Raw genomic sequence first — 23,718 nt, 5'->3', positions numbered from 1 at the left:
CTATTCTAGAAGTCCTGTGCGTCGATCTTCTGATGCATTAATAACCAGGATAAAAAATCATTAACAAAATCACTATGAGCGAAAACTTCAAAATTTTCGAAAGATAAAAAAAAAGAAGATATAAACTTTGGCCATGCTGGACTCAAACCTGAGCCTTCTCATTTAAAATCAAGTGCTATAACACAGCGCCACAGCAGCATCTGTAAGAACGAGTTTTTAGGAAGTATTTGCTCCTTAAAATCTCCCAAGGCGTGCTTAGCCGATCAGGGGCGACTGCTGTGAGAAATTCCTGACAGTAATTCTCACGGTTGCCGGGATAATAGACACTACCTTGGTTATTAAAGACGATAGTCTTTCTTGGGCTACTTAAACCCAGAAATTTTGGTCTGTCTATATGTCTGTCTGTCTGTCTGTCTGTCTGTGACTCGATTCAGCCACCCGGCCCAAGTAAAACAAGGCCTGCGCAATAGTCTTATATAGCCACAGCTAAATCTACCCGCCTACGTTCGGTGTAATGTTTATACTTGTCAGCATTGTTGAAGAAAAACAAGACATTACACAGATATAAGACAACAAATTAATAAGAAGTAATATTAGCAGTGTTCTTTTATAAAAAATCATAGATGCCTGATTTTTGCGAAATGAAATACTACATCTACTACAGAAAAAAAATTCACTCCGTCATCGCCTGCTGTCGCCCGCGCCACTATAGCTTCTGGCGCCATTTTAAGAAATGAAGCTGCAACAGTTACGAAAGGTTCCACTAGATAGACTCCACGTTCTGCTTGGAATGCATGTGGACTAGGGAAATGCAGTACTATAAGCATTGAAGTAGGGCGCCTCAATTCATGCGCGTCTCCGCTGTACGGCAGCGTTGGCATCGAGACACCGGGCCGGGAGCAGTGGAAGGCGGTAAATTTAAAATGATTTACGCAACCTTTGGCGTCTTTACCTTGGGAGGAGCGCAACGCAAGAGGAACAACATGAGAGGTGAGCGGGAGAGCGAAGGGAGGCATTTACTTGGCAAAAATCGATAAGGACTATCGTCTTTTGTCGACATTTGCAATGAAAGGAGCAGATACGCGGCCAATTTTTTATAGGTGCACTCAACCTTTATCCTACCATGCGGAGTGCTACATTTGCCGCCTGGTGCCCTGTTCCTATCATGTTTGCTTCCTCTGGAAATTGTTTTGCTTGTGGTCTCAAGCAAAGACAGGTGATGGACAGCAAGTGAGCAGCACGGGCACTTCACGGTGAGCACTGCACAGGGCCAACAACCGCCCTCTGGACGATGGTGGCTCTGCAAAGCGTCACTCTCAAGAGCATTTTTGGAATCAAGAGTTCAGGAGCCCTTGATTGATTGATTGATTGATTGATTGATTGATAGTGGGGTTTAACGCGCTGACGCAACGCAGGCGATGAGGCTTGCTGAAGTGGAGGGGTACGGATTAATTTTGACCCCCTGGGAATCTTTAACGTGCGCCGAAATCTCAAACACATGGGGCGTTTTTGTTTTTCGCCTCCATCAGAAAAGCGCGACCAGGAACCGAACCCGCGTCCTCGTGCTCAGCAGCACAATGCCTTAGCCACTGAGCCATTGCTGAGGGTTCAGGAGTGCTTGCCTGGGCACCCAAACCATTGATCAACATAAATGTGTATGTAACATAATGAAAGCTGGGCGGCAATAAAATAATACGGGGCGATGCCGTAGCCATAAGTTTAATTGAGGGCCACTGTTCTAGCGATGGAGACACTGGAGCAAGTGTGGATATCCGTGGAGAATCTGTTTTTTCAATGGGAACAAAAAAACAAAATGTCGATGTGTACGAGGGAAAGGTCATGTTAAAGAATTCCAGGTGGCATAAATTAACCTGCAGTCCTTCCTTAAAGTGTGATGCATTTCAAGTGCAGATTTCCATCAAAATCAATCCACTTTCCCCTTGTCCCTGCCTAACCCTGAGGCCCGACAATGAAAAGGTCGCAGTCAAACATGCAAACCAGGGGTTCTCAGGCACTACAGGTGCAAGCAACAAGGCCTATCGACAGCATTCTGAAGGTTAGCTGTTACAAAGAGCCTCGACAAAAGCCATGGCCATGTCAAGCAACACAGCTCCACCAAGATTTTCTATCTGCACAGCAGCATGTCTGCTGCTCTTGCAGTCGCGTGTCAAGAGCTAGAAGGCCAAGTGCCAAGCCCACATGCCACAAGATTGGGAGCCATTCCACATGACTTACCGCAAAGCCATGCCACAGCAGTTCTCGGTTCATACAGTCGAACTGAACCTGCAAAGGGGGAGCACATATTCAACACCGGAGCACTGCTTTCCAACACTATAGCTTTGCAAACTGTTGCCTCAAGCTTAGAACTTCAAAATATCAAACACGAGGCCCATAGGCCACGCCATGGAGCCTAATTGGTGCTGCAAGGTACCGGCTAGCGTCACTAAATAAGCTATGCTTAAGAGTACCGCCACTTTGTGCACCCGGAAGCGTCTGGGGGCCATTTTGTTTCTGGCTTGTAGTGTTGCCATCTCTCCCAACGAAACCACCGCCGGTTGTGACGGGCAGAGTGCAACTGGCTGCTCTAGCATCCGCGCAGCAGAGAGAGAGAGAGAGGAGAGGTGCCCAGAAACACAATGGCCGCGCCTGTATGTAAACAATTATCACGTGGTGCCGACTGACCAATGAAAATCCTGGCAGCACATAACAATGAGAGAAAAGTACGACGATACTCTAAAAGCCTTTATTTAGTGACGCTAGTCCCGGCCTAATGCACCAGCCACCATTTCATGCTTCAGGCCTCACTGCCAACTTTGGGAACAGGGAAGGCGTCTCTCCGAACTGCAACACTGCTCCACTGTGCCGCCACAAGTGGTGTTGCCCGCATTGCATCATCAAACACATGTTCACAGTACTTATTCCCTCACAAGGCAGGAACTGTTGTAGTGCCTTGCTTGGAGGGGTAAACAAAGATTGCATGATCTACCAGGGGGTAGGTGAAAACCATGTAAACAAAATGCAAGCAAACCCAAACCCAAGAATACATGCATTTGCATGCCAACACCGCGTCGCTTCAAAATGACGGCCGTCATTTTAGAGAGTTCTGCTCCTGGCTATGGCTATGCTGCAGAGATGCTTTCTGCAGATCGTAATGATGACTCGGACTGCAGAATAGTGATGCACATCATAGGAAAGAGCACCAATTTATTCTTGCTTCACTGCATGAATAACTCATGGTACAGAAAAAAAAGAAAATGTGCTGTTTCCGCACTGGTAGTAGCAACAGCTTGGTGATCCCAAGTTCTAAATGTGACTGCCATAGTACAACTAGCGAATGCACATGGCACAGAACCACATGCACAGTGGCCCTGGTATCACAAACCACAAATCATGCACACATCCAAAGGACTGCTTACAGTACAATGTCGTCGGCAAGCGGGAAAGAATTGGTTGCACTCATTTAAAGGGGCACTGACACAAAAATTTTGCATCTTGTTTTTTTTGTTGCGATAAGTAGCTAGTGACCTACTTATAACCTGTAGAAACCTCATTTGCTTCAGCGTGCGACAGTTGTTTATTTGGAGGCATTTTAAATGCGGCCAGTCGCAGTTTTGGTTTCAGCGAGTGCCGCGAAACGATGGATTTTGTGGATTTTGTGTGAACAAAGCTGACCACGTGACCGTCGGAGGGATATCACAGAGCAGAGCCGCCGTAGCACTGTCGAATCCGCATAGACGGCAGTTTCTGCGAATGCCCCCACGTACTGATCTCGTGAGGCGCTTAATTAAAAAGCGACCGTGAATGTGATGCAGGCACTGCGAGTGCAAATGCTACCGCGGCTAAAGAACAACGCGCGACGCTCGAGACGGTAGGTGGCAAGACGCGCGCTGGAAGCAGCCGGCCCGTCTGCCTACAGGTCCGCCTACAGATGTGTTCGGCTTAGCACTGTGGCGGATATTCGAGTGCCGCTCTCGTAAGCGGTGCAGATGACAATTTTTAATGCAACCCGCCATCGCATCATTAACTTCTTTCTCATGTAAGCCACCATGGTCGGGACTTGGGGACAATTTCGTGCAGCGGTAAAAAGCTATCACTCGAGCTACCTGCGCCAGCCTGGGCCACTTCGCGGCCGTGCCCGCCGCCTGCACAGCGACCGTGCGGCTAGCTCAGTGGGCTTTTCGTGCCTCCGGCACGTTTTCGCATCCAATGGTAATAAACAGTAATAGAAACAGAGTTCCTGGAATCGCTGTAGAACTTTGGTAGCGGCCAGCTGCCCCATGAGCTGACGAAATCACGGCGCCTCCGCCGCCAACGATCGGGTCGTTCGTTCTCGAGAGCAGAAGCTCCGCCCTCCGGCCCTCCGATTGGAGCGGCGAGCCGGGCGAGCCGGGCGAGCCGGGCGAGCCGGGCGAGCCGGCGAAAAATGCCGGCAGTGCGGAAGCGGCAAACACAAACTCGTGACGTGTTTGGATGTTGTTTATTTACACGATATCCTCGGGATGTCGATTGCGCGTGGTCCTCTGCTGGCTGCTCGGTTGCGTTTCGCACACTTTAAAATTGATTTTAAATATGATCTAGGCTGTATTCGCCGCTGATATTTTGCAGATGATGTATATGTGTTCCCACCAATCTATCTCCGAAGTTATCTCGCCTTCAAAATTTTGTGTCAGTGCCCCTTTAAGCTACAACAGCCATGCTGCGCCTGTGAATAAATCGGGTGCGACCAACAGCGCCCCCGCTCTCGCTGAAGCCTGCACCGAAAGCTCGGAGGAGTGCTGTCGCATTCGTCCCACAACACCTTTCCTCATGGCCAATTTTCATTGAGGGCTCCCTGCCGCCCATCATCTGGGCAGTGGACAGGCCGTGCGGATAGAATAGCCAAGCCCCACCCACAAAGGGGGCTGTGAGGGTAGCCAAATCCTTCTAGTGCATAGGGCTGCACTATTACCATCACAAATGAAGCAAAACATCACTGATGGGGCTTTTGCAGAAATGTTTGCATCTAATTGTGTCAGGTTTACAGAGAAGTTTTCATTACACGTTGCTGTCGATCTGCCATAGCCACGGTGCACTCTTTACCTGTGAGATAAACTTGAAATGTCATGAGTAAAGACGCTCATGTTTTGCAAATTCTGCATGCCCAGCAATAGCAGCAAGTTCTTTTTCTTCCGTTCGTTTTTAGGTGCTTGCACTTCTGTCTTCAAGATAACAGTAACGCCCCAATCGGATGGGGAGAAGGAAGCCACTACTTGTGTGTTTTGCGCAGCGCGCAGAGAACCAGCCCCCAAGCCACAGTAATGGGCAGAACCTCTTGCTTGCGGTGAAGCCCTGCCAGCCCCTGTGTGGCACACCAGGGGTCCAAGTGAAGCAGGGTGCCGTCCAACTCACCTCCCGAAGCATGGGCCTCGACCCATGGCCGTTGACCACCCCCACCAGCCTGTCGCTGAGGGAGCAGCAGCTGCCCCGGACCAGGAACAGAACAAAGTTGGCCACAGAGGCCGCCCGAACGGCCCTCTCCAGGTGGCCGACGCCACGCTCCACCTGCAGTGAAGGAGCGAAAGCTGCGCCTTGCCATTTCGCGTCACTTCCCTGTGTTCCTTTTCAAAGTCTGATTCTCAGCACAACACGGGAGCAGCCTGTCTCAGTTTGATTCGCAGGAACAGGCTGTTTACAGGGGAAAACCCCATGGGCATTTGGTGGGACAGCCAAAATAGGGGCATGTTTCAGCCACTATTCCCTCAAAAAATGGCACTGTATTCAACCAAACATCCTCAGGGCCAGTGACTCTACATGTAATCAAATAAAGGCTGCAGGTAATTCTCTTTTTGTTGCAAGCAGTGCAGCAAGCTCATGTGCCCCTGATGTCTGCAACCCAACAATCAGGCATTGGCATTGCCTGTACAGAAAAGAGAGAGACAGTACAGCAAGCACCCGACCCTCTTGTTCCAACTTTGTTTTAGATGCAAGGCATCTCTTACACTTGGCCTGTCCCTCCATCCATCCGGCGTCCGTCCGCAACCCTCCTCCTTTCTCCTCGCCCTCCAGCTGCGTTAGCACGTTCTCCTCGCCATGCCAGCTGTGGGTTAGTGCGCATGCGTGTCTCTCTCTCAGTCCGTCCGCAACCCTCCTCCTTTCCCCTCGCCCGCCAGCTGCGTTAGCACGTTCTCCTTGCCATGCCAGCTGTGCGTTAGTGCGCATGCGTGTCTCTCTCTCATCACTCTCTCTCGCAGAGCAGCTATATAATCGCGGTATCTACAGCGCGCTCCTCAGTCGCTCCGTCAGTCGCTCTTGCTGCTACTGCTCCGACTGCTGCTCCGATGAGTTGAAATGGACACTAACATGCCTGCTACCGCGTAATTGGAAATGTACGAGTGATTGAGCATCATTTAAGGTTCGCTACACTTCAACCACATTTGGGTAACCAACATAACGGAAACGCGAATTGAACCCTGTGAGATGCCTTGCATCACCCCAGGGTTCCCCTCGTGGAAGATGGTGGATTTTTTTTCCTTTCTGTTGTGTCCTTACCCTGCTTTCCCTTTCTTTTGCCTGAGTCTGCCCCCAAACAAAGTCCAGCACTTGTTCCAAGTTGGACATCTGGATATAAGCATTGCAGCAGCTACAGGTGCTATTCAACTGACTATTCGGAGGGAAAGAATGCATGCTTTTTCTGGAAGACTCCCTGCACATCCCGTTCAAATAGCTATAAAATTCACACGCAACTTAGTGGCCAACTGCGGTGAAAATTTTGGCCTCTTGAGAACACCATTTATGTATAGTCTAACTAGAAAGCTGCAAGGTACAAAATACGACAGCTGAATACGCGCATGCACGCCACAAGTAACCAGTGAGAACCGACAACACCAAACCCGGGACGTTGCAGCCAGCGAGAGACGCCAGCCTCCCACTTGGTGCACGTGCAGCAGCCGTGCGACACGTGAGCTGAATGAATGCACCTCAACGGACTCTCCCGCTGCCGGGCTGGCTGGCCGACCAGTCCAGCAGCAATGTCGCTTCTGCTTCATGGCTGCTTGGCGAGAGCTACTTTAAAGGCAACTCAACCAGGCATTTTATGGGGCTACCACTTTCTATCCCAGTTGCTATCACTACTGGCCAAGGTGCAAGGTGAAATTTCAAAAACGGTTGCCCAAGTGGAGTGCTGTCCAAAGAACTCGACATTGACAGCGTGCACTTCGCATGTCGAAGAAGACCTAAGTAATTTTCTCGCAAACATCTTAAGCTTAATTTTTTCCTTGCATCACTTTAGGGGTTCAACAAAGGCCAAGTGCACTCGAATTTCACCTCGGCCAAATTTTCTTTGAACGTACAGTACGTACCACCAATCCAACTGGGACATGACCCGTAGCCCCGTGGAATGCGTTGTTAATTAGAGACGCTTAAAATAGCTCCGTCGCAGGCGCCGCTGCACCTGCCGGTGGATCGTGCAAGCAGCCATAAAGCAGAAGTGACATTCCAGCTGGCCGTGCACTTTTTTCCTGCGGGCCAGCCAGGAGAAGCAGCCGAGCTCCACTGGGTGCGCTTCTCCTAGCGCTGCAGTGGGGGTGAAGCAGTGCTTTGCTCCGGCCAGCCGGCTGCGTGCAGCCATCAGCTTGGCCGTTATGGCCGCGCCCTTCTCAATTTCTGTTTCAAAATCTCAGATTTTTGATGGTCCTTTGCGCTGTGGATATACGTATTTCAGCTGTCATATTTTGTATTTTGCAGTCTTCTTAGACAGACCATACGGAAATAACATTTTCAAGAGGTTGAAATTTTGAGTGCAGTTGGCGTTTAAAGGGGCCCTAAAAGGCATTTTGAGCACACTAAATGAAGTAGCGCAATCGTTAGATTGGGTCGTCAAGGTCATCTGGGCCAAGTATTACTCTTTTACGCGCAGCGGAAAGCTCACACTTTTGTTGCAAAGTTTGTCGCTTTTTTCTCACCCTTTCCTTCGTGTTTTTGGACGCCGCCATCTTCACATATCTACATCATCGATTCCCAGATGTTCGTCATGAGCTAGACATCCTGCTATTGGGCGGCTTTTTCACGCACTTCCGGCAAAGAGATGAGTCGTCTGCTCAGCGTCGACTCGCCGGCTGATCTGCCAGCGGAGTGCCGGAGTGCTTGGGCATTTTACGACAAACGAAACAAGTGTAAAACAAACGCTTAACCGTTTGTATTGAATGCAACACGGCCATAACACGACATGGATATTCTCTTACCGGAGTACGTTCCATAAAGAAAGCGTTGAAGCCCCGTGGCACTTCTTTCGTGCAATCGCAGAGAACTCCCTGAGCCGAATGCCCGGGTTTGACGGATACATTTTTTTCCACTTCAAAACAATCCAGAGATGCGTTTCGAACGAACACAACGTCACAACATGCGTTGCAAGTCTGAACCGCGATTGACAGACGATGGGTTGCCTCCTCCTGCCCGTCGTAAATTCGGCACTCACCTCGCGCGCGGTTTGCGGGGACGAACAGCAAGTCACTCAACTCTGGCGCGCAAGCCGAGATGGCTTTTAGCCACGCACACTGCACATACCCCATGCGAGGTTGAGTCGTACGTCGCTCGAGAAAGATAATCCAGACCACGGGAAGCACTATCCACCCGCAGAAGCACAACGTCGCATTTCATCGCGAAACAAAGGCGTCCACAACACACACACCATCGCCTCCTGTAATGCCAAACGCATCTCACACTTCCTAATGAGAGTGAGTGGTACGCCTGCAGTGCCCACATATCGCGAGGTGGGGCCCCGAGTTGAACCGGGATCACGCAACCGTAACTGACTTCTGGGGCGGTTTGTGCCTTGTTGCCAAGGCAACCGATGTTTGAGATCGTCAAAGAAAGGCGCTCGCTCCAGCGCTAGAAAGCTCAGAGCCGCGCTGGAGCATGTTTTGCCAACGTTGCCGCTCTCCACCACGCGTCGCCCCAAGCTGAACTGGTCACATGATTGAAGCGTTTTGTGCACGGGTTCTGTATCGGTTTAAAATGTCCTTTTCACATGGCGCCGGCAGGAATTACCACCACCGCAAAATAAGACCCGGCACCAGCGGGGCCACATCTGATACGATGCTTTTTGGATAAACAGTGCGCGGTGCATGAAAGGGACCGAGCACAAGATCCTCCCCAGCGGCTGCGAGTTCGCCGCCGATTAAAAGTCACGTGCTGCACTGCAGCAACGCACACCGCGAAAGGGCAAGGCCAGGCCATCGCACACATGCGGCCAGATTTTTCGTTCGCTTATCCATCCTTGAGCGGAGTGCGGAATTCATGGTGTCAACAAAACTTGCCCGTAGCAGACGGCAGTCGGAGGAGCGTAATGCGGAAGTACGTCACCGCTGACTAGCGCAGCATCATGGGAGGGAGTGCTCGCGCGCCGTCAACAGTTGAAAAGAGGAGGAAACGCGGCGCGACGATAATGCGCGGTTTTTGATTTACGATTTCTCAGCTAATACTCATCGCTTTAACAAAATTCTTGCGGGAGGAGATTGCTAATACATTGTCGTATTTGGTTACATGTACATCCATGCATCGGCGGAAGGTATTTCAGGACCCCTTTAACACCTTTCCTTTTTTATAGAGGTAGGACATATTTTCCTCTCTCCCAGTTTGCAATTTCCACGCAAGGCTAGGAAACAGTGGACAGGAAACAGTGGGCTAGGAAACAGTGGAGACGAAGAGAAAAAAAACAAACCCGGGCTCGAGGCCCGAGCCTGCGGCGCGAGCGCGGAAGGGTTTGGTAACCAGAGCGGGCTGACCGATCCACAACCTTTGCGGGCCCCAATACGCTTGTAGTACCCGCGAATGTATGATGCGAGCTAACAGAAGGCAGTCCTGGTCTGGCAACCATGGTAGCCCCGCGAAAAATGGCGGGAAAATTTGTGGGTACGCCAGCCGAAATGCTACCCCCCCCCTCCACCTACTGATCATGCGCTTCGTGAATGCAGCTGTACCCGCAGCTAACCTGAATTGCGAGCCCAAAGGGACATATGAAACTTGACCGCCAACCACAGCTGCTATGTACTCAGAACTCAAAATAGACTCAAAACTCATACATACTCAGAACTCAAAATGTACTCAAACTCAGAGTGTATTCAAAACTCAAAATGTACTCAAACTCAAAATGTACTCAAAACTCAAAATGTACACAAAACTAAAAATGTACTCAGAACTCACTCGGTCTCAGGCGTACTCAAACTCAGTCGGGCGCAAACTCACCATGCCACACTAGCCTCGCGCTCACTCAAACTCAAACTCACGTGTGAGTTTGAGTCCAAATGAGTCTGAGTGAGCGGACTCATGAGTGAGTCTGCTGACCTCTGCCGCCAGCTGCCCTCCGATCAACACCAGCGCCGCGGCGCGGCAGCGTACGAAGCTCTCCCATAGCGTGATGGCGAAGTTTCATGACCAGAAAGGCATTGAAGGACTCTGGTATCGCCCACCTTAGGCCCCTTATGCCCACAGGGCGCCTCTCGCTTCTTGCGCCTGCCACCGACCAAGGGCGCCTGTGGAACTGATGAGGCCCTTTTCTCCTTTTTTTTGTATTTTTTATGAGTGGTACGCCGTCTATCGCTCCCGCTTCCGGCCGTGCGTGCGTGCGGGCGCAGTGGCTGGTTTTGGTATCGTCCCCCGGGTGCTTCTCGCTTTTTGCGCCCGCGAAATTGATGTCTATGTGATTTTGATTCACTCAAAAGGTGCCGGCTTGTGACTCTCTCGTTTTTATTTAGAATTTTTCTTGTGTTACTCATGAAAAACCACATGTATGTAACAACACAAACAATTTTTTTGTCACTTTATGGTCACCCTAAAAAAATTATGATAATTTTTTCTCGAAATAGATTCATCCGAAGAATTTAATTCAGCAATAAAAGAAATCGACCCTGCGGGGTCGCCCTTGACGAAAAAATTCGACCCTCAAAGGGTTAATAGCAGCTGCATCCCGTTAGTCTTGTCCAAATTGCAAATACTCCTGGATTTATGACTCGCAATCGCAAACATAAGCAGCAACAAGAGCTTCCCTTCTATGATATTTTCTTCAATTTGTTCCTTCTCACCTCACACAAGCAGTAAAATTAACGCCTTTGCAATGGTTGCCCACACATTACGTCTTTTGCATACATGACCATGAACTACTTTACACAATGCACATCATTATCAAAGTACAAAAGTGAAGCACAGGCCAACGTAACTTTGGCACTGTACATAGTGCCCCTTTGAAAAATGCCTGTGGCAGTGGTGGAGTTGAAGTATGGTTAGTAAGCATTTCAGCTGCTATGAACAGCAGAGCTGTGCAGGCTGAGTTTTGTCCACCTGTAGCACCAAGAAACCTCGAAGCCTGAAGTAAAAAAAATGTGGTTAGGGAGGTCCCGGGAATCGAACCCGGGGCCTTCACGCTGTCACACCGGCACCCTAACCACTGGGCCACCCCAAAGGCCCGAGGGGTAGGGGGTTAGCAGCGCCGGGGAACAACAACGTGTCTAGCCAGTTGGAAAGAAAAAAGAAATGCTTCCCAGGATTGGAATCGAACATCGGCCCCTCGTGTTATGAAACCGCCTTCTATCTGATTGAGCTATCATCGCATTGCGGGCGCGCAGCCTTTCCTTTGGGTTCGTAGTGCGGGCGTTGGCTTTCGACTTGGCTGCAGGTTCTAGCACATGCTAATGCAGCCAGCTTTGGGAGAGATGTGAAAGCCTGCGGACAAAACAATCCGGGCCTGCCAGCCATGGACACGGTGTAAGATATACTATTAGGTGAGGACACACCTTGCAAAACAAACGTTTACTCGTCGTTCTGATAAAGCCGCCAAACAGACGCCGCTGAGACTGTTGACTGCAGCGTCCTCTAGCGGCAGAGAAGAAAAGCTGCCCGAGCGCCAACCACTCGGAGGCGTTCGGACTTTTTCGGCTTCTTATCGAGCCTTCTCAACAGCTTTCATAACCGGTCATTTGCTCTATGTCTGCCCATAAAGTTTCATACCATAACAACTAGAGAGGAATCTGGCACTGCAATTGTCCGCCACGATGGGCGTAATGGGTAGTTCCCGATTCAGATTGGCACTCAGATGGCTTGTGGAAGTTATTATGGATTGAATTGTGCGGCCAGTTTCGTTTTCATTTTGGACTTGCATGAATGCATTTGCCTATTCTTGGAAGAAGCGTGCACAAATACGTTTCTCCTTGAACTGAATGCCGCACGCACACTGACGCCGCCCTAAGTGGAAATGTTTCGTAACTAAAGCTGCGAATTGGGTAGGTTATGAATTCATTGCCACCACAGCAAGCACAAAAACACAAATGATGACGCTGTATGCAGCGAAGCTGCCTGCGAATTAGGAGTTGCGGCGCTGTTCATTCGGAAGAGCAATATATTATAGAAGCGGACGACGGTTGCGAACTGCTTGGAACAGCCACACTTTTCGCGCAAACGTTGGCTCCTACGGCGTAGACCGGCAGTCAGAAGTTTATCCAGAATTTCGAATTTGGAGGAATGTCGAAATCCTCCTGGGGGGTGTCGGGCGGGTGCTATAAGGATGTGTATAATTCCCTGGCAGCAGTACCGGTGGCTGATAGGAACACGGCTTGATGAATGTCACCAATTCAGGCTAGAATAACTTCTCCAAAGGTAATCAGTTTTACTTTTTAGGAGCACAAAACTTTTCCTAGTATTAAAAACTACAAGCGCCGAAACTTTTACAAATAGTTTTTGAAGAATTCTGTGTCCTGCTGCAGTTGGCGGCAAATGGAAAGACTACTCCACAAACCTCCTCGACTGTGTGCCTGCTTTTTATTTGAACACGGCGTTTTATTTCATACAAAACAAGTTTTTGGTGCCTAACTTTCTTGTTCGCCATGTCATTTGTAAACAGCGAACCGGGCAATAAGAGCTTTTTGTCAAAAAACACAATTTGCGCAGCCATAGGCACACTGTGATCCTGTGCATTTCGATTCCAGAACTACCCGTCATCCCCATCGAAGCATAAGCGTTGCTTCGGTGTTCGCAATGACGCCAGTGCCTCCAGTTGTTATTGTATGAAGCACTATGGTCTGCCCGCCGCGGCATGGCCGGTTCCGCCAGCCGATGAAGCAGACGATAATTTGGAAAAAGTTATGCGAAAGCATTGGCGCTTGCCGCAGTGTTTCAACGTGTTCTGGGCAGGTGTTTTGAGTCAGTAACAATCAAAAGAAGGTATGAAACACTAAACCGAGGTGAATGTGTGTCGCGGTAGCTGGTGAGCCCATACACAAGTGAGATTTCATGCTTGCGTGACGAAAAAATGGGGTGCAAATGCTTCATTAAGGACTTACTGCAATACCGGTGCATACAGCTTGCAGGAAACGTGACATTATCCAACGTTCCCTGCGATCCTGAACTATTGCTGGGTGTCTAGCAAATTGCCTAATTCACTTTCCCTGACTTTTCCAGGTTTTTCATGACCATTTTAGTTGAAATTCCCTGACCTATACAATGGGCGCCATTTTGTGGAAATGGTCCGTGAAGCATATAAAAAGCATAGAGAAAACACATTCTATCGTAGGGAAAAACACATTTGCTGCAACTGGCCTCATTCTCAAAATGCACTTTAACATTAGTTTGTTCAGTTTGAGGTTTGCTTGCCTTCAGTTACGGCTTGACAGAGTTTATTTCATCTTGCAGGATAAAACCTTCAAGTTGCACTTCAGCGAGCACATTTTCCTTTTTTTTCTTTTTTCTCGATTGTCCTGCCTCGACATGCAACGTGACCCTAAGGCATGTCTAAGACATGGCGATGCCTAAACCATGCCATGTTCCTTTTTGATTATGTAATTCTGGCTCCTGATGTCATAACAAAGAAGTGCTTTCAAGATTAGCTCCAAAAAGCACTGCCTTTTAAAATTCACTGAAAAAAAAAAAGGCGCGTTGTGTGTGCGAAAACCGCACGGCGAGTTTTTGCATGCGATTCATGCGTGGTATTTCGGTCGACGATTTCGTGCCTGCGGTGGCTCCTTTCCTGCACAAGGAAAAGCGTTTGTGCGTTGAGTACCCTTTTAAAGAACGGTTAGAAGCGGTCGTTGGAGCTACCGTACTACTCCGCAGCTAGTGCCGCCGCCTGCCGCTCGGCACGCACCGTGCGGGTGGTTTCCGCGGCGGCGTCAGCGTGCTTCTGGCATGCGCAGCGCGTTTTCGCTTGCAGAAAAACCAGAAAACGTTTCATGCGGTTCATGCTTTCGTCGCGCACAAACAAGTTGCGTTCGCTAACCTTTTTGGAGCCTCCAACACTGGTTTCCCCTATTCTAAAACTGTGTGGGCAGGCTCCGAAGTGGTTTTCCTTGACTGGTACAACTTGATTGAAAAATACCCTGACAATTTCCTGACTTTTCCCGGTGGCTCAAAATTCCCTGACTTTTCCCTGTTTTCCCGGTCGCTAGACACCCTAGAATGTATACGTGCTTTGCAGCAATCCCCCACAGACAATGATGCTACTTGCAGTCGGCATTTCTCTGAGACTGCGGGTGTGAGAAACGGTACTTGTTGGAGCTTGGAGGAGAAGTACTACTCAATGTCTAAGAGGCGTGCGCTCGCAAACGATGCAGTGTCATCGATTTTGCCATTGGCTACAGCACCCCGGCTACTCAGTACAAGCAAGCAGCAGCAAAAAGGAAGCGTCCACTGCCAGAACAATGCCCCGAAATACAAGGAAGGCAGCTGAAATCCTGGAATGGATTAAACTAGCGGCGAGTATGCTGATGTTCTTTGTCCTAAATGACGTTGCACAACTCGGGTAGGTTCACGCACGGAGCAGCGGAGACGAAGCGACGTTGTCTAAGTCACTGGCGGTGCCCAATGTTCAGAGGAGCTTTGGTGCGGGTCTAAATGAACTTAGGACGTTTGCACCCCCGAAGCTGTTCTAACATTGCGGTAAAATCATGTGTGAAGATCGCATTGTCTGAGCTCACACGGTGAGTTCACACAGACAACATTGTTTTACATGCATGCCGCTGGTGCCTGTGAACCACCTTGCTTTGTAGTCACTGGTGAAGCCACGTGAAGCCTAGGACGCGGCCAGACTAAGTGAGGAGTTCTGCCACTAAATTTCCTTTCAATCAAAGGTCTACGGGTGGCATCACTATTTGAAAGCTTTTTGGGCTGTATAACTTTCACCGTGGTCATGGAAAGCTTTCAGCGGCAAGTTCGGAAATGCCTGTGAGGTGCCGGGTCTCCGACGATGGGAGGGGAGGGGCCACCAGCTCTGCTGTCTCTCCAGCCTAGCACCACTAATGCGAGCTGCGCCAATTTTTTTTAGTCTAAAATCGGCAAAGTTGAATCTCACATTACCAACATTACACTAAAGCACCACGCAGCTTTGCATTTTCAGTGGAAGTGACCAGCCGGGGTAATTACAAGCCTAATAAAAATAAAAAATAACACTACCAAAGGCACCATTCTCAGCTGCACAGTGGAGCCCACCTCAGCAGGCGGCCACTCTCTTGGGGGCACAAAGCACGCCATGTGACTCGTATTGGACTCTTGGGAGGTAGTGGGACATGTCCCTGGCAGTTTGGGACATGCGGGCCAACTCAGTGGCAACCCTCGCAGTCTGTCCCGGAAACTAAATGCACTGCACTCACAAACTGCAGACAAGGCATCAATGCAGGTCTTCCCCGGGAGCTAGGGCATGCCTTGCTGAGCTAACGAGCATGAGCACAGGGTACATCTGCTGTACACAATGAAGAGGTTTGTGCGAGATTTCTGCTGGATAGCTTTCCATCGCAATGCATGTCACTGTGTGCACAAGAGCCAGGCCCCAGGTCACCGTGCGTCTCTTATCCTAGCTCCACCAAGAAACCATCCTTGGGCCCTGCGGCTGCTCCCAGGCTGTGTGACAAAAGACAGGCCAGTTCTGGCCCCCCCCCCAGTAAAAGCTCGTGTGCAGGCCGGGCACTGTGGCCGCCTCCGTGAAGCTCCCCGGGTGCACGAACCCTGTTGCGCAGGGGCAGGGGGCAGAGCCGCAGGCAGAGCTGGAGGCACCGCTCCCGGAACCACGGCAGGCCGACGGCCAGCAGGATGAGCGCCCACGCCTGGCGCCTGGTGATGCGGTCGAGGTTGGAGCCGCTGGCAAAGTACTCCAGCCCCAGCAGCCTCTGGCCCACTGTGGACCCGCACTCGTACACGGTGAACTGGGCGAGACAGCAGGCGGCTGAAGCGCTCCACATGAATGGCATTGCAACCAACCGTTCCACCATCAAGAGGTCACAGCGAGTCTTCTGGGCAACCCACACAAAAGCTGAGAATGGTTCCTGGCAGATTATCTCCTTGCCACACAGTCGGCAAGGCTCTTCCTCACTGTCGTCCTCTACAGGCCACTCACCCAACAAGGTTTCATGTGGTCATCCCTTGATTAGTGAGGTCATGATCACGGAGTAAGATAAACAGGAGCGCCGACTTCGCTCTCTCCGACGGGCCCTTAATGTCCCTCAGTCGCGGCGCACAATGTAGATGGCGCTACAAATGGCGCAGCGATTCCCGTGCTCCGGAGCTGCTCAGTTCGCGGGGCGCAACGACGAGGCGCATTCCAGCTGAATTTGTCGTCTGCTTCGGAGGCAGTTCATTTTGCGCAGCCTCGCGTCCGTTGCAGGCCTGATTAAACTGGTTCGGCAGCACCTCCTGGGACCAGTACCCGACAGAATTAAGTGACGTTAAGGATTTGTTTGCAGAATAGGAATACGAAACGTAGACCACATTCAGACATCTGGCCGCTAGAGAAACGCTTCCTTTTCCGCACTTCGGGCCACGAGTGGCACTACGTTCCGTAAATTGGCAAATTGGAATTCTGTTGTGCGCTACATGTATTAGAAAAGCCAACAGAAGTTAACTAGTTCTAACAAATAGCGATTTTAAAAGTGCCCTCCACCTTCTCGCCCCTTGTAAACTAAACTTGCTGGCTCAAAGTCGGAATGAATGCTAAACAGTGAGCTCACAAGCCGAATTGTTTCAGTATGTCTGCTCGTATCACGCGGGGGTGTAGCCCCTAGCTTTTTTTCCTTCTCTTTTGGAACTGCATACGACAGCACGTTCCAGAGAACTACATCCACAGTGTCAAAAGCAGCTTGCTCCTTGTGCAGAGCGTGCGTAAAACGCGGGTGTTGCTTGAAAAATGATGATTGGGGCAAGGTGCTTTTGAAAGCAACCGAGTTTCAGATTGACTGAACGATTTGAATTGCATAAACAGCTGCTTCTTTCATCAATTCAGGCTAGTTGTGAGTAGTGCCAAAACAACCACGCCAGGGCACACAGGGGATGCTTCGAGAAAAGTTTCCGTATCACAACTCCACTTAGTACCAATACGTTCCACGCTTTTTCGACACATCACTTGCCTTTTCCCCCTTCCTCTCTAATGTCCGAGTACTTGCGACCCCTCAACAGGTTGTGCAGCTGTTAATTACGACACGTAGATACGACATGCAGGGGGCAGACTTCTGTCGATGCCGCCATAAACAGGATAAGATAATAAGACAGGTGTAGATTCAGCCTATGTTACAAATTTAATTTAATTTATTTTAAATTAAAATTTTAGAAAGCTCGCAAGCACTTCTTATGACGCAATGTAGGTCATTATTCGGCTTTGCTCTTTATTCTAGAACAATTTTATTTTCACAAACCAGGTCATCAGAACACGTTACTCAGCAATGCATCTGGCAGTACGCGCTGGCGGCATCGACAAGATTACACGACCGCACAGTGACAGTGAACATCGGGCCGTAAGTTACGATGCGGGTTGAAGCAAAGATAGCGTTCGAAATTTTTTGCTCGCGTAATGACGCTGACAGCGCCTTTCCATATTCATGGCAAGGCGGCAGCCGTAAATGTCTTGTGTGGAACTGTATATGCATCATTGCCGCATGCCTATGTCGACTGCGGACATAAACGTTGCGTGTGTGCAGAAGAAGCATAAAACGTCAAGCGTGCGGCAGGGTAGCGGGCGACCAAGAAAGAGCGATTTTTGCGCTGTACCACTTGACCGTAATCCGAATCAGGCTAGAGTGCATGTTGCAGTGTGCGATATTACTCTGGCTCATTTCTTGTGAAATGATTTTTTCTGGGCCACAGTCGGCGCTCCTCTTTATCTTACTCCGTGGTCACGATGGTGCACCATGCCCAGAGCCAAGCACAACAGAGCCTGGACATTCATGCACAAGTGCCCGGTCCTGCCCCCTTCTCGTCCCAAACTGCCATGTGTTCCCCGGCAGGATGCCAGCCATGCTAGGGCTGAACAGTGCTGCCAGTGATGACTCAGGCCACACTTGGTGCGGCCCCAGGGGGACAGACCACTGGGACAAGACATTTGAGAACTATGTCAGCTCTTGCGCTGCGAAAGCAGTGGCAGCATGCAGTGAAAGAACAGTGCTTTGGGCATGCAAGCACCTTCACGAATGTTGGGGGACAAAGAAAGTTCTCAAGACCACATCGAACTAAAGCATGGCTGCCATTCATAAACAAACACAGGTGGCCACAACTGTTTTAGATTAAAAAAAAAGGAAATAATACGATAATAAATTCAAAGAGCACAACAATTTTCTTTGTAACAAAAATAACAACAAAATCAGAAAACAAATAAAAACTACCAGGGACAATATCTATCTCCTTTACCCTCATTGCCCACAAGGCATTGAAGAGGGGAGTGGTACAGGCCGCAGCCTATACTTCAGCATAAGGCAATGTTTAACAGGTTATTTCCCTCAAAGAAAAAGAACGGAAGAAGAAAGGGCAGTTACGTCATCAACCACGTTATACAACAACGAAAAAAGCAAACAATTCAAAATGATGGATACAAGAGTCAAAGTAATTTCTCATTACACAGTAAATGAAAAAATCCACAGCAACAGCGAGACAAATGTAATGAAAGGAAACCAATCAGCTGAAACCGCACCAAGATACTCCTCCAAGAACTTTTTGCATTCTTCGAAATTCTTACTATCAACCAAAGCTGCTGGCAGGTGTTTCCACTGTAATAGGTGGAAAAGCATGGCACGAAACATAGCATGACAGATGCACTCTTTTACCACGAGTTCGTGTGGTATACTTAAAAAAAAAAAAACTTAAGTATGAAATTTTTACACATAACTCAAGAGGTGCTAATAATAAAGTTCACTAGACCAGCATTTGTAGTTTGGGTGAATGAACTCAGCTGCGTGGTTATGAACTGCTTCTATTGTATTCATTAAAGACGTAATCAGGGATCCCATGATGATACAGAATATTTAAGCTTACTACGGGGATGGAATAGTGACTTATGCAAGGGAAGATTAACAAAAGCGGACTTCATGAAAAAATTGCACCTTATATACCTGAGCTTCAACTTAACATTGGTGATTACCTGGCTAATGTCACTACTTTGGAACAGATTTGATGTGAGTAAAAAAACTGAAATATTTATATGATGTTAGTTTGTAGCACTGCATCATTAAAAGTGTAAGAAGAATGGTCTGTAGTTTTATGAGGGGAAAAGTGCTTGCATTTAGAAGTGTCAAGCTCCTTTCTTATTTCTGGCACTAGCTTGATACCTGTCCAGACTTTCTCATAGACTGGCAATCATTATTTTTCTTTTGATTCCATTTGGGCCTAGGTTCACCGTGATAAAAGAAGAACGACCTTGTTTAGGGTGCAGTTCCAGCAGAATACCTCTTCGATTCAGTTAAACTGCCTGGCTTCCACTGTACGTCAATCAGACTTGCTGCACCGGCTCTTTATGAACGCTGCATTATTGATGTGCGTTCAGAAGAAGATTGTGATGTCGGCAGCCCCATCATTACCCAAACAATACCCACCTTTTCCAGTGACCACGCAAAGAATGTGTACTCACACCGTAGAGAACTGCCTTCAAGATGGCTTTGATTTCAGGTTCTAAGAACGGGTAGACACCTCCCTGCAAGAATGCGCAACAAAAATGTCAAAAATAAGTGTGAAAAAGGGGCGACCGATCTATTTCAGACAACTTCCACGTGAGTGAATGACCCATGGCGCCATGCCGTACTTACACCTGCATGTTTGAAGACATCCCTCAGCTTGCTTTTGAATAGTGAAAACAGCTCATTGTCCAGTTCAACAGCATCGAGCTAGAAAAAAAAGACGACAGGATATCAACATGAACCATGCTGTCCGTGCTAAGCGCGCACCAAAACAGATAAGCTTTGGCACCCAGATATTTTAATATCAAATGTCCAATGACACTCATGGAGGGCTACGATGAACTCTAGAGTACCCTGCGGTGCATTTTAACGGTGGTTAAAGACAAGGCATTTCCGAAAAATATTTCCTTGGGCTGTTTACTACACATACCCATACTTTCGCCAGTGGTGCCTTCCCATCCCCCGCGGCTACGCAGGTGCGGTGCGAGTTGGCATAAAGTTTACTGAAAAAACAGCTGAGTCTTACCTGACTAACCCTAGAGCCAACCACAGGTTTTCCTTCAACTGACATTGGCAACTGAGAAGGATCAAAGCACAGCAACCGTGGAAAATATTAGGCCACCAACGCCTGTCGTGCACTCCGGGAAAAAGGAAACCAGCTCGTACACTGAGCGCTCCAGCCTTCGTTCACAAACCGGGAAGGTACTGATATGTACAAAGAGCATTTGGACCTTCGAAAGTATTAACATGCTTACAAATACATTTTACTTCCGCCTAATTCACGTCGAGGAAAAACAGGATTTGCCAGGATTCACCATGGAAATTATGAAGGAAAGAAAAAGGGCGCCGCCATATTGACAGTGCCAGTGCCGATGGGGGTGGTGAGATTCACCGGAGCTATGACCGGAGTATGTTGTGACTATTTTATAGAATATGCTTCTCTCTTTTTTTTTTTTGCGAAACATTGCCCTATGGCATAAAAAAAAAGTTTTCATAGGTACAACACTGCACCCGTAAGGCGCAAAAATTCAAGAAGAGACCGGTGCTGGAGCCCCCATATCCAGCGCTTGAGATATGGGGGTCTGCCATGGAGCTGCCCTGTGCAGGGGTTTCCCCAGGCATCGAATCAAGGGGGGGTGTCTCAATGGCTCTGGGGGGCAACGTTATTAGAACAACTCAGTTTCACAGCTTCCCATAGGCGCCCACTATCCGGAGCGGCCGCATAGCGTGTCGCAAGCGCTAGGGGCGCTGTAGGCATGCTTTGCTAAGGGCAATATATGAGGATAACAAGGCGCATATTACATGGGAAGGGCGTACAGGCACAGAGCCCGTATACATTAGAAGAGGTTTAAAGCAGGGGTGCCCCCTTTCGCCATTGCTGTTCACACTGTACATTAGAGGAATGGAAAGACGATTAGAGGAGAGTGGATTAGGCTTTGACTTGTCGTACCGAAGCAATGGAGAGTTGGTGGAGCAACGGATTCCGGGATTGATGTACGCGGACGATATAGTGTTGCTGGCAGATAATGCGGAAGACCTTCAAAAACTGGCCGACATTTGTGGTGATGAGGCAACGTACCTAGACCTACATTTTAACCCACAGAAATCTGCAGTCATGGTGTTCAACGAGGAAGATCATACAGCACCAATAAGAATTCAACAGGAGGCCATACCATTAGTAAATAAGTACAAATACTTGGGGATCTGGCTTAATGACGGAAAAAGCTACCTGAATGCCCATGAAGAACACCTCAAACTGAAAGGGAGACGAAATGCAGCAGTAATGAAACATAGAGCACTTTGGGGTTACAATAAGTACGAGGTAGTGCGAGGCATCTGGAAAGGGGTAATGGTGCCGGCGCTCACGTTCTCTAATGCCGTATTATGCCTAAAGTCCGATATCCTGTCGGGACTGGAGGTTAACCAAAAGGCAGTCGGCAGATTAGCACTGGGAGCTCACAGTAAGACTACAAATGAGGCGGTACAAGGCGATATGGGTTGGGCTTCATTTGAGGCGAGGGAAGCGCAAAGTAAGATACGTTTTGAGGAGCGGCTTAGACATTTAGATGAGAAGAACTGGGCAGCCAGAGTGCACAGGTACGTGTACCTTAAAAGTGTGGACACCCAATGGCGGAAGAGGACGCGAAAGCTGGCGACTAAATATACCTTGACCGCGGCAAATAAACAAGGGGGGGCAGTTAAAAAGCAAGTGAAGGAAACAGAGACGCTCATGTGGAAAGAGAGGATGGAAAAGAAGGGATCGCTGGGAATCTACAAAGCAAGCAAAAAAGAGATCCGGAAAGAGAACTTTTATGACAACAATAAAGGTAGTGCGTTGCTCTTTGAGGCGCGGGCTGGCTGCTTGAGAACTCGAACTTACATGAGCAAATATTCGTCCCAGGATGAGACATGTGTTGTATGTGGCAGGGATAAAGAAACAATCGACCACATAGTAATAGGATGCCAAAAGATTCAGCCGGATAGAATTGGGGGAAAAGTCCTACTTCCTGAAGCACTGGGCTTCGCAATAGATGGAAACATTAAGGCTGCGTCTGCTGCAACCCGGGGCTTCTGAGCCGATTCCCCCCGAACTGGCTGCTGCGCCCCACGGAAGTGACGTACGTCAACAAAAAAATTGCGTAACTGCATTTAATTGCAATTACTTAAATAGTGTTGCATATATTTTCGGCAGTGACACACTAATATTACAGTATCAAGATTTATTTTTTGCCTGAGTTGCCTGACATCACCTAGTCACCGTGACGTCATAGACATGCTTTGTAGATGTTTGCATTATATTTTTCTCTGCGAAACTCGAGTTTGTTATTTGACACTCGCCTAGAAGTTGTGTAAACAAAGCACTTTTTATAGATTTACCACGGGTTTTACGAATGACCTACGGACGAGCGGCATGGAGAAGAGGCCGAATTCCATCGAAGAGCGAATTTTGGCCCCGTACTGGCCTACGTACGGGTAGAGTTCACTCTAGTACGGGCTTGTCTGTTCCGTGGTACGTCTGTTCCGAGTTTGTTCTGTTGGCCTGTTTCAAATATTCCAGCTTCGCGCGGTGCCGAGGCAAGCAAGAATGTACGAGCGTCGGCGTTGTGCGGAGTCGCTCACGAGTGGTGCGGTGCTGCGCTGTGTTTTCGTTTCATATGAGGTGTTCAGCTCCAAGCCTGTGTCACCGCGCTTGTATCTTCTGCAGTAATTCACAGTCCGATGACTATTCGTGGCAGCAACGCGAAGTGCTGGTCAGCGCTTGCGCAAAGCGCAATGTTGTCATATCAAATACGTACGTATCAGAACCAAATGTTGCCCCAAAATGTGCAGTGAAGTACGAAGCACCGTGTTGCCTTCAAAACGTGACCGATGTGTGTGGTGCGTCATAGTTTTCCAGAGGTTTGTTTGTGTGAAGCTGCTGGCGCCGCAGTCATCGATGCTATCATCACAGTCATTGTTATACACGGTGTTGTGTCGGTATCACAACGCGAGGCAAATACTTTGATACTGCTCCGTACTCGACTTGCAAGTGTCCAGATTCGTGTCGCTGCAGGAGTGTATACGTGAATAATCTAGAGCCCCATCAGCTAGCAACGGTGCGTCGCAGTGACAGCGAGTTTTCGTTCGTTCGCTTCAACTTGCCGTGATCCATGTCGTTACAAGCGTGGCCAAAAAATGCGCCGGATATCTGTCGTGGGTTACTGTGGCATTTTCCGTGTGTGTTGTGTTCGTGTGCTCCAAAATTTACGATGTCGCCAAACGTACGTGATCGTGCCCATTTATGACAGGCTAGGTGATGCGTCAGTGGCTTCAGCAATAACAGATGCTACGT

The 23,718-nt window shown here is 48.9% G+C and overlaps 1 protein-coding gene across 2 annotated transcripts in view; it reads right to left on the bottom strand.

Moving 5' to 3' along the window:
• Window positions 1-20,756, bottom strand: part of Pex2 (peroxisomal biogenesis factor 2) — a 35,107-nt gene extending 14,351 nt beyond the window's left edge. Inside the window, exons 1-7 of one of the 2 annotated variants that reach the window (XM_077675753.1) lie at window positions 20,553-20,756; window positions 20,413-20,463; window positions 20,016-20,093; window positions 19,841-19,903; window positions 15,960-16,157; window positions 5,389-5,541; window positions 2,236-2,283 (exon numbers count right to left, since the gene is read on the bottom strand). In XM_077675753.1, the coding sequence (XP_077531879.1) occupies window positions 2,236-2,283; window positions 5,389-5,541; window positions 15,960-16,157; window positions 19,841-19,903; window positions 20,016-20,093; window positions 20,413-20,457 (585 nt within the window). In that variant the 5' untranslated portion in view covers window positions 20,458-20,463; window positions 20,553-20,756. Of the gene's footprint in view, window positions 1-2,235; window positions 2,284-5,388; window positions 5,542-15,959; window positions 16,158-19,840; window positions 19,904-20,015; window positions 20,094-20,412 lie in introns of both variants that reach the window. The other variant, XM_077675752.1, reaches the window with a different exon arrangement.
• Between the last annotated feature and the right edge of the window lie 2,962 nt (window positions 20,757-23,718).

The sequence above is a fragment of the Haemaphysalis longicornis genome, unplaced genomic scaffold, assembly GCF_048455015.1.
Source record: "Haemaphysalis longicornis isolate Haplotype H1 unplaced genomic scaffold, Haemaphysalis longicornis Haplotype H1 scaffold_7, whole genome shotgun sequence".
NCBI lineage: Eukaryota > Metazoa > Arthropoda > Arachnida > Ixodida > Ixodidae > Haemaphysalis > Haemaphysalis longicornis.
This window is presented reverse-complemented; position numbering and strand designations above follow the sequence as displayed.